Genomic DNA, 10,985 nt, shown 5'->3' with positions numbered 1-10,985 from the left:
CGGATTGGTGCTTATTGGTGACCAAGGAAGGATCAGAGGTAATTGCATGTTGGTTAAAGCATTTGGTTTCCTCTTCTCTCTCACTGGCCGAACCGGTTTGCATGAAGAAGAAGAAGTTTAGCTTGGTTTGTTTGGTTTCAACCGTGAAGGCTTTCCCCTATAAGTAAGGGAGAACAGCCAGGGCTTGAGGCAGGGAGTGAGAGTGCAAGGCATAGAGTTCTCATAGCTACCTAAGCTAACAGATTTCTTCTCCTTCAATGTATTCTGTTTTATATTTTTCTATTTAATTTTGTCATGTCTTGAGTCTCATGGAAAAAGGAAAACAGTGAGGTTTGTATGAAAAAGCCATATAGCAAAAAAAGGCAGAAAGTGCAAAATTAAAAGAAAAAGCCATAGATGTCCTTAGAGTTCCTTTGTACATCTGTGTTGTGTTTCATGATTCTGTGAGAATCCCCTTGTAAGTTGGGTTAGCACTTTACAGTTGAAAGCTTGGCAGTAACCAAGTCAAGTTCAGGATTGGGTTTAGATTCTGGACTTGTCCCAGATAGGAAGGATAGTTCCTAGGGAGAATTGGTGCTTATAATCAAGAATGATTATAGTGAAATTCCATCATCTTTGTGATGGAGACTGGATGTAAGATGCACTGCACTTAGCAGTTGAACCAGGATATATCTGGGTGTAATTTTCCTTCTCTTTTACTCCTTTTCTGTTTCTGCCGCACAGGAGATAAAACCGTAAAATATCTCGTGCCAAGCGACGAGACAAAAAGAAAAAGTCTCGTGGTTAGGGACGAGACAAAAATAAAAAAGTCTCCAAAAGTTGTTTCAAAAACCAGCAAGTGTTCAGAAGTGAAAAAGGGGCTAAGATTCAACTCCCCCTTCTCTTAGCCACTGAAAACCACCAGAACAAAATCACTTTTGCGTTTGTAGAGAAGAAAATTAGTCAAACACAAAATATTACAAGAGAAATGGAAAAAAAATTGAACAACAATTTCAGAACTTCAAACGAAGAAGAAGATCGAACATTCAGAAAGTAAAAGGAAGAAGCGGAGGCGAAGAATTGAAAGCAGGGCCACTAACCTGGGTTCCGTGTCGAGAAGCCAGCGAAGAAGAAAATGACGTGCCGAGCTACCTGGGGAAGAGGAAGATGAAAACGGCATGCCAGCGAAGATGAAAACGACACGGGGAAGAGGAAGCAGCGGCGGCGCTGAGGACCTGGGGACAGCGGCGATGATGAAGGGCTAGGGTTTTCCTTTGCTATCAGAGTTGTCCAGTACAGGTGTGAGTAGTGACAAATGAATGAATGATTGGGGGAAGAGGGGGGTTGGTTCAGGAGTGGATACGTTCCCCTTGTTTTTTTTCCTACAAATTAAAAAAAGACGTCGTTTTATCCTAACTGGCAGGCTACTGGTCCGGCCCAACCGGCCGATTCTTGGCTAGTTCGGCAATTTTCTAGCAGTTTTCCGTCGAGCGATTATGGGAAGAGGACTAGACTGCTTGCATTGTTGGTACCCGGTTGAGAACCACTGATACCGCTTGGTTGCAATCTCATATTAAGTTCTATTGCGTCTACCAACTACTCTGTCAGTGTTCTTTCTTGGGTCTGCCTTGTCGTGTCTCGTCTGTCTCTTGATGTTTGTGGGGGTGGTGTTTTACTTTTAATTTATTCTGTCGTGATTATTGTATGTGAATCTGTTTGTCAATTTATTGGCATTGCTGCTAATAATCTGTATGAATTGTGAAGCAATCTCACAATTTTGGAAAAATTCAGGGTTGAGAAAGTGAGAGTGTGATGGGAAGGTAGGATATTTTGCGAGATCAGGGTTCATGAGGATTTACTGGGTTAGAGCAAGTCATGAGTGAGAAGGTGCGTTGGACGGCTTGGCGGTTTAGGGCGAAGAGGAGGAACGCAGAGTATTAGGGTTCCAGGTTGGACGGGTTGAACAAGTAATTACAAATTCCATCTTGAATTTTTCAGTGGCCATGTCAACATTGTCGTCGTCTTAATTGTGCTGCAATGAGCTTAGGGATACGTTTGTCAAATGTTTAAATCACTTGGACGGACTATGCGGTTAAATGGAAATGTCAGAAACTACTATATCAGCGGCAAAAGAATTCATAAACCGATTTAGTTTTTACCTCTAAACTGATATAACAAAGATACAATGGTTGGTCAGATTTATTGAATTTTTTTTGTCATTGAATTTTGCTTTCGAAAATACATTTTAATAAATTACCTTTTAATCGTATTTGCATGAAAATATTATTTAAAAACTTCAAGAATAAAATTATTTTTTTAAGATCTCCTTGAATAATTTTTTAACTATTAAATTATTACGTTAATTCTTTTTGTTAAAAAATTTTTATACTTTATTATTAATTTTTTGATACCAAAATATATTAATTTAATACTAAAAAAACTGTTAGTAAAATTTTTTTTAATATAGATATATTTTTATTTTTGTGCGTATTAGTAATGGTAATATTTTTTATTTAATGTAAGAAGAATATACATTAATATCGCAAAACTAATAGTAAAATATAAAGAAAATATTAACCAAAATTGTGGAAAAATAATCATTTATTAATTAAAAAAATTATTGAAGGATACTTTAAAAAAATTTAATTTAATGATTAAATAATATTTGTAATTATTAATTCTTTATGTTTATGTCCGTGAAATAATTTGTTATAATTGTTTTTAGGATTACTCAGACGGGATTGAATTTTTAATAGTTACCTATGTTAGTTATTTATTTGCAATTAGTTTTTTTTAAATAATTTCCACAAATAATGCCGAAGATGTTTTATTAGGTTACTTTAATTATTAATTCTTCAGAAAGTAAGCCTTGATTACCAGCAGCATGCATGGTACGGAATCGTCCCCCGTATTAACCCAATTGCTGGTTCCTGTATTTTTTTGTCTCTGAAAACCCCAACATGGCCCACGTTTTAAGCTTCCAATAAACGGAACGCGAAATTTTCAAAATTCCGTTCTATCAAAATGTCTATAAAACAAAATGTTAGAAATTTATTTATTTTTTTCTCAAATAAATAATAATACATAAATTAATAATTTACCTGTAAATTACATATATTAATAAATAAAAAATAAAATATTTATTTAACAAAATTATTGTTTCCGGCACTATTACCTAAATTTTAATAGACATCAATTATAATTATATTGATTGATGTGCCAACTAGTCTCACAAATTCAATCAGCTTATTTTCTAGAGATCCCCAAAAGGCGGTTATGAATGAAGTCATGCATACCCAAAAGTTGAACATGTTTTTAGCTTTTTGTTTTTTGTTTTTTTTTGGACATACACACTCACACACATCTCCACATGTTTTTAGCTTATACTTTTCCCTAATATGAAATGGGCTTGGTCTTTAGGTTGAACTTTTTTCTTCCATCCACAATTGCTTTTCTCTAATAATTAACAAATTTTTTCCTAGTCCATCACTAATTGCTTAATCATTTTTGACATAGTCTAGTGTAGCCCATTGCTAACAAGCATTGACCCTTCATATGTACATAACAAGCTATGAATTTGAAGACACAAAAAAAAAAGCTATCAATTTTTTTTCTCAAAGTATCTTCCATTCCAACAAGTCAAAAACTAATTTATCATGGATCTGAGAGTTTGTTGTTGACCAATAAATTACTGTATGTACGAGGCAGGATCCAAACTCCTGATACTTACTTAAGCGGACGAGTGAGCTAACTACTCGCTTAATCCAAATTGGTTTAAAAAAAACTATGAATTTGTCAATACACTAAGTAAGGAATTTCTTAGTTAATTTAGATACCTCACACTAAACACGTGATGAATTAGGAGAAGCCTAGCATCAGGCTTTGTCTCCTTCTTGTAATTACAGTAATTATTTTTTTTATTTTGGTGACATTTTTTTTTTATGTGTAGAAGAATGCTTGGGTCACAATTAATGGAACTAGATGAAGATTTGATAGACCCTTCTTTTAAGTCTTGGGCCAAGTTAGAATGCCTAGTATGCGGACATGAGTCATGACTCATTAGCCTAAGAAAATTTACATAATTCTTATAATTTTCATTACCAATGGTTAATGATTATTATTGAAATTATGATGGTAATTTTTTAAACAAATAAAATTAATATTTTATTTATCAATAAATATATTTTTAAAAGAAATAATATTCTTACACTTTATTACATATCTTGTTTATCATGCAAAGTAAATAGGTATACACATATTTTATTAATGTGTAAACGAAATATGATGTTTGTAATATAATTTTTATCAATTTAAAAGTAAAATAAATATAATTTATTATGATTTAAACTATTTAAACTATTTATTATGTTTCAATTGAATTAGATCAAAAAATAATTTTAAATTAATATAATACACATAACATGAAAAATAAAATTAAACCCATATGATTTAAATTAATTTATATGTATTTTATTTTTCAGTTTGATCCAAACTTATTGCAAACATCATATCTCCTTTACACTAGCAACAAGTATTCAGTTTACTCCATGTATCTCGTTTGTAGACATGAGTAATTAATTCCTTATTATATGTGTATATTTATTTTATTGTTAGTTTAATTAAAAGGAAAAGTATAGAGAACCAATGGTCTAAGCGTACAATGTGTATAATGTGTATAATGTAAAAATATTTTTTTTGCAGAATTATGTATATTGATAAATAAAATATATTTTTTATTTATATAAAATTAAAATCATAATTTTTACAGATAAAAAATATAATGGACAAGTTACTATATTATGATATTTTATATATGTTTTATTAATTTTTTTATTTTTTAAAATGTTTTTAATTACTTAATTTTTGCTATAACAAGAACATGAAAAATAAGATACTATTTACCAATCAATGATAATTCCATTAAAATTACAAAAAATGAAAAAAATGTGTCATATACTTGTAACGCGTGTATATATCATATATGTATATGTGGTTTTAGTTTATTTATTAAAAAAAATAATAAAAAATTTGTTTAATTAAATTTTTTTTGTGCTCTATTAGAATTTAATAGAATAATCTTTATTTCTCAAAATTCAAACCTCTAAGTCTCCAAATTGGATACACTATGTTCACACTAGTGGTAGGAGTGAATGGAGGCAATAAAAAGAAAAGAGAAGAAGAACAAGTGATTAATTTTGTTGGCTCTGATGTAAAGGAGAGATTAGACATTTGTTTATGTAGTTTGGTCGGAAGGCTCTTAATGGACAGAAGAAATAAAAAATAGAACTAAAACAGAGCTGAAAAGATTAAGGGAGGAATGAAAAAGTTAATTGGGACACACTAAAAGATAAGATAAATAGGTGCAAAACAAAGCTGAAAAGATGGAGAAAAAAAACTTTTTAATAGAGTAAAAAAATTACAAAGCCTAGAATTTTTTAAAGGCAGATTATGGAACTTAAAAAAGAAATCAAGGACTAAGACTTGCCCTCCAGCTTTGTTGCCCCTCAAGTTCAAGTTTTTGTTGTAGCATCTTTTTCTTAGTGCTTGATCTCCCTCGATTGTCGGTACACCATTTTTGATGGAGAACTTCATACATAGGTGAGGTGTTGATTGGTGACATTACAGCCACAAGTCAGATTAGAATGCTCCAACCTATCAAGTCGAGGATATTGGGATATCCACGACAACGTAATCGACCTTCAAGGTCATATTTAGCTTCTTGGGTTCTTGCTAAAAGTTTTGTAAAGACTGAAGTATCCCATGAACTAAATGATGATTTTGCCTAACTCAAACAAAATTTTTGGGTAGGCCTTTAAATCTTTAAGCTCCAGCATGAGCTTTTCGAAAGATTGTTTGAATAATATGTTAGTTGAACTTGCTTGATTAATGAGGGTTCGATTTAAGTTAGCATTGGTCATTACCATGGTGATCTCAATCTTTCCTCAATGAGGGTTCGAGATTTCTCCTGCCACAAAGTTTCCTACGATTACATCGATGTGTCTTTTCGGGATTCTTTCTCGGTCTTCCAACCTTTCCTTTTCTCAGGAGCTCCTCTCCTTGCTAAAGTCTCTTCTCATCTTGTTGTCGACCTAGAGGGAGCGGAGCGATGCACATGTTTAAGCAACTTTCATGGACTAACTTTTTTTTATCATGTTTTTAAGATGTAAACAGTCGTTGGTGTGTGGTTGTCGTAGATACAGTGGTACTCACAGTACTCTGTTTTGTAGCCACTTTTCTTGTTCTTAATTGGATATGGTGCAAGTACTTTCTCCACCATTGCAAATATTCGTGTAGACTTCATCTAAAAACACTCTGAGGGGGTGTAAGAGTGATACTTTTTAGTTCGGGATGAGTCATCTCCCTTTTTCTTTGATCCTTCTCTTTGTTGCGGTTATTTTGGTCTCGACCTTCCTTTGCATCCCGAGCTTGGTGGTACTTCTTGAGTTGTGCAGTTTTTTTCATGTTAATGTATTTCTCTACGTGAACCTGCACGTTCGTCATTGAAGTCGGATGATGCTTAGAGATGGATTGTAAGAATGGTCTGTTCTTAACCCATTTATGAGCCTCATGATAGTCGTTTTGGTGAGAAGATATTGTATCTCCAAACACATTTTGTTGTACCTTTTTTATGTAGTTTCGAAGTGTTTTGTCGGCTTCACTTAGAGTAGGGGTGTATACTGAGTTAGGTAAAATTGGGTTTAATGTGATTCAGATCCGTCTCGAAATATATATTGGGCTTATTTATTAAACTCGAACCTGGTTCTAGACCCGATGAAATCTATATATTTTCGGACCACAATTATACCGAGTAAAAATCAGGTGAAAACTACATCGTTAATATTATATTATCTTGATACTTTCTTATAAACTAGTATATGAAAATATTCAAATTTTAAAAAATTCAACTATTATTTGACATAATAAAATTCATTTAGAAAAATATAACAAGAACCAACTATTCTCTAAAATTCTCGCATGATGGCCTTTTAGAACAGGTCATCTCCTCCGTAGTAATAGTTGGAATTGTCATGGTGCTACTAAGCTCCTTTGTCAAATAGATTTTGGGCTGGACTATATGTATCTGGACCCAGGTATGCACAGTAACTTGCAATATAAACAGAGAGGTAGAGAGGAAAATGCGACCCAATCATGGTCCGCTGGCTGATCCATGAGATTCGTTAAAAGAAATAAAACCTTTTGTACCTGTTATATGCATGCAGGGCAGATGATAGACATAGATATAGATACACCGCATCTAAATTTGGGAGGCATGGTGGCCCACACGTATTGGGGCACGGCAGTCAACACAACTTTCTTACTATCATACAAAAGTACAAATTAAGATCGGTCCGTGAATGAAATTCCAATTCCCAGTCTGATAAATTAGAAGAAAAGTCTAAAATTGAACTAACTTTAACAATTCCCAACGCAGTCACGGGTCTGAGTACGTAACCGTGAACCACATACGCAATCATACAAACAAGCAGACAAAACTCAACGAAAAGCTTTTTGCATGCCAGCCCATCGCAAGCACTACTTAGGTTAACACACGACTTCAAGAAGAACGATTAAAAAAAAACACTTCGTAAAGTTTCTTCACAGCATCTTGTTATGAGCAATAAACCTCTCATTCTTGTTGTTAATACCTTATTCAATGCCAAAGTGACGCCATTCCTGCAAAAATAGCCATAACAAAATTCATGTTGAAGTATATTATATATGAGAAATAATATTATTTGTATACTAAAATCAGCCATTAAAATCAGTCACTAATATATTTGTATATAAATACATTTGTGGTTTAATTTATTTTCGATGTGTATTTGTATTACAATATGTATTTTATAATTTATACTAATGACTGATTTTAGTGTACACACGTAGCATAATCCATTATATATACATATCAATCTCGCCAACAACTCAACAAGTATTTTTGAATTGTACTCTATATTAATTAATTATTATTAATTAGTGATTGTTTAAATTTTATTTAAAAAATATAAATTAATAATTATTAATTACAATTATTTAAAATTANATATAATAATTTTTAATTATTAGATATATATAATTTGGTATATTTGACAAATCTGGTTTCAACTATTTTCTTCTCATAAAAATTATTATAATGAGATGTAAATAATTACTTAATTCAAAAATAGATTAATTTAGAAAATTCAAGGGAAGGTTGTTTGATATTGGTAAATTATTTCAGTAAAGAAGGCATGCTTATTTATCTTTCAATTTTTTTTCCCTGATAGTGAACTCTCAAAACAGTTACCTTTCATGTGAATATGTAAACATTTCCTCTCAAAGCTGAATGCGATATAATTAGTTGTCCAAACTAGTCACATAATAATGCGCATAATCATATAATCACATGGAATATCCATTTTTCGTAAATAGCATATGATGATTTTATTTCGAAAAAATGATAAATAGATCTTTGATCTTTTGATTCACAGATATTTAAGTTTTTAAAAATTTTAAAAATATATTTAAATTTTTTATTTTTTCAAAACCTAGATACAACAATTATTTTATTCATTTGGATCTATCAAACTCAGCAGAAAAATTAAACATTATTTCCGTTTTACTGACCTGGTTAATATACGGATGTACATATAACAGAATTTTAAAAATGGACAAATTATACCTAAAAATCAATATATCCAGATTTTAAAAAGGTCTTAAATATATTTTCAAATCTTCGAAAACATAAATATTCGCGGGCTAAAAAATTAATGATCTATTTATTCTTTTCTCTTTTATTTTGAATAAACACTATTATTGTTATTCAATAAATTTTAAAAAATTTTAGATTGAACATATTTAATCTAATTTTCTTTAAACCAATTTAATTTTTACTTTTTTTTAGAATTTAATTCTGATACAATAACAATGTAAAATATTTTAATTTATATAGTTGTCCAATCACATTTATTTTGTAATTGAATATACGTATATAACTGTTTTATATGGATAGTACATCAAAATTAAATTTTTTATTTTATAGATATTAAAAATATTTCTTTTTGTATAAACAAGTAGACTACTAGTAGAAGGAGAATTTTCCTTCAAAAAATATATTTATATATTGAATATAAAAATCCACTAGGAGATTTATACAAACAATTAATAAAAGCAAAAATATAATTTTTTGATACATTTTAAATAAATTTTTAAAATATTTTTTGATACCATGTGTGTTTGGTTTGTCGTTTTTGTTAGAAACAGAAAGATACGATAAAAAGACGTAGAAAATATATTTGGTTCCATAATTAAATTGAGAGACACATGCAGTACCTTTGAATATAATAATTGATTAATTTGGTGAGCACTTGAATCCATCTGGCGGAGTCTTTCCACAATCAATGAGGAGCTGAAGAGCGATGGGGATGATGATGTTGATGTTGAGAAGCTTCGCCCTGATTGTAGTGCAGAGACACACAGCAGCATCAAGGTCCAGAAGCCCTTCAAGCACCGGACAGCATGTTTGTTTAGCACTTCCTCCGATTCCGATGTGTATCAGTCCGCCAAGAACGTCCACACAGGCACCAAGCTTCAACGAGTCTATGGGGCATGTTGGTTGCGCCGGCGGTGGCGGTGGCGGACACGGTGTTTCACTTGGTGGCGTTGGTGGTGTAACCACCGGTGGCGTCGGTACATATGGAGGAGGTGAGATGATGGGCGGTGTGGGTACAACTGGTGGCAACGGGACGTACGGAGGATGAACAATAATGGGCGGCCTTGGTGTGTATGGTGGTGTCACAACTGGTGGAGATGGTTTTGGTACATATGGTGGTGATGGTGTAGGAACATAAGGTGGTGTAACCACTGGTGGCTTTGGTACATATGGCGGTGTCACAACCGGCGGTTTCGGCACATATGGTGGTGTAACCACCGGTGGCTTTGGTACATATGGTGGTGTCACAATCGGTGGCTTTGGTACATATGGTGGAGTTACAACCGGTGGCTTTGGTACATATGGTGGAGTTACAACTGGTGGCTTTGGTACATATGGTGGAGTTACAACCGGTGGCTTTGGTACATATGGTGGTCTAACAACCGGTGGCTTAGGTACATATGGTGGTTTTGGGACGTAGGGTGGGTGCACTATTACTGGAGGCTTGGGGACATAGGGAGGTCTTGGTTTTGGTGACTTTGGTGGTGGACATGGAGTGGTAGGAGTAGGGTTATTGTGCTTTGGTGGTTTGTGAATTGGGGGCTTCACTCTTGGAGGATGTTTGGGTGGGAGTTTTGGATGGTCGTGGTGCTTTGGAGGCTTTGGAGTTGGGTATGGACAGTACGGACAAGAGATGACAAGGTTGATTAGAGTGCTGAAATTGAAGAGAAGAATGAGTATGGTAGTTACAACATAGTTCCCCATTTCCAAGCTGATGAAAGGAGGAGGTGTGTCCTGTGTGAGTGTAATTTTCTCACTTCTCACTGAAAAACCCAGTGTGAGAATCAACACCTTATATCGTCAAGAGATATGTCACCATGTCAGCCTAGCTAGTATTTTTTTATTCCTAGATATGTTAAGTCCATATAAAAAGTAAGTCATTAAAATATTTATTTGGGTAAAATATATATTAAAATAAAAAATATACATTAAAAATTATATATATTTATTAAAAATATTATTTATATATTTATGTAAATATATGTATTGTTAAATTTATTTTTAATGTATATTTTATATTTTAATATTATTTTATATTAATAGCTAATTTTAATATACACTTAGTATATAATTGTATATTTATATAAAAAGGTTAAGTACGATTTTGATTTTTAAAGTTTAAGTTGAAATTTTTTTCATCTTAAATTTTTTTTGCATATAAAATCGTCCCTAAAGTTCAACTTAATTTTAAATTCGTCCTTAGCATAAGGATCAAAATTGTACAAAAGTGGCGACGAAAGTGGCCTGAAGGCAGAGGTGAATCGTGGACAATTTTTTTTTCTTCTTTCTTTTTTCTTTTTCTTTTTTCTTTTTTCTT

At 32.4% G+C, this 10,985-nt stretch overlaps 1 protein-coding gene across 1 annotated transcript; it reads right to left on the bottom strand.

The window, feature by feature from the left end:
* Window positions 1–7,331: 7,331 nt before the first annotated feature.
* On the bottom strand, window positions 7,332–10,452 carry LOC107482439 (36.4 kDa proline-rich protein). Its single transcript, XM_016102927.3, has 2 exons — window positions 9,289–10,452; window positions 7,332–7,653 (listed from the first exon to the last, which is right to left on the bottom strand). The coding sequence occupies exon 1, from the start codon at window positions 10,370–10,372 to the stop codon at window positions 9,308–9,310; it is 1,065 nt and encodes a 354-aa protein (XP_015958413.1). The 5' UTR covers window positions 10,373–10,452; the 3' UTR covers window positions 7,332–7,653; window positions 9,289–9,307.
* Window positions 10,453–10,985: the final 533 nt, after the last annotated feature.

Source organism: Arachis duranensis, chromosome 4 (assembly GCF_000817695.3).
Source record: "Arachis duranensis cultivar V14167 chromosome 4, aradu.V14167.gnm2.J7QH, whole genome shotgun sequence".
Taxonomy (NCBI): Eukaryota; Viridiplantae; Streptophyta; class Magnoliopsida; order Fabales; family Fabaceae; genus Arachis; species Arachis duranensis.
This window is presented reverse-complemented; position numbering and strand designations above follow the sequence as displayed.

What these genes read in the sequence shown, in the direction of transcription:
- LOC107482439 (XM_016102927.3), bottom strand. Translation starts at nt 10,372, where the DNA reads ATGGGGAACTATGTTGTAACTACCATACTCATTCTTCTCTTCAATTTC.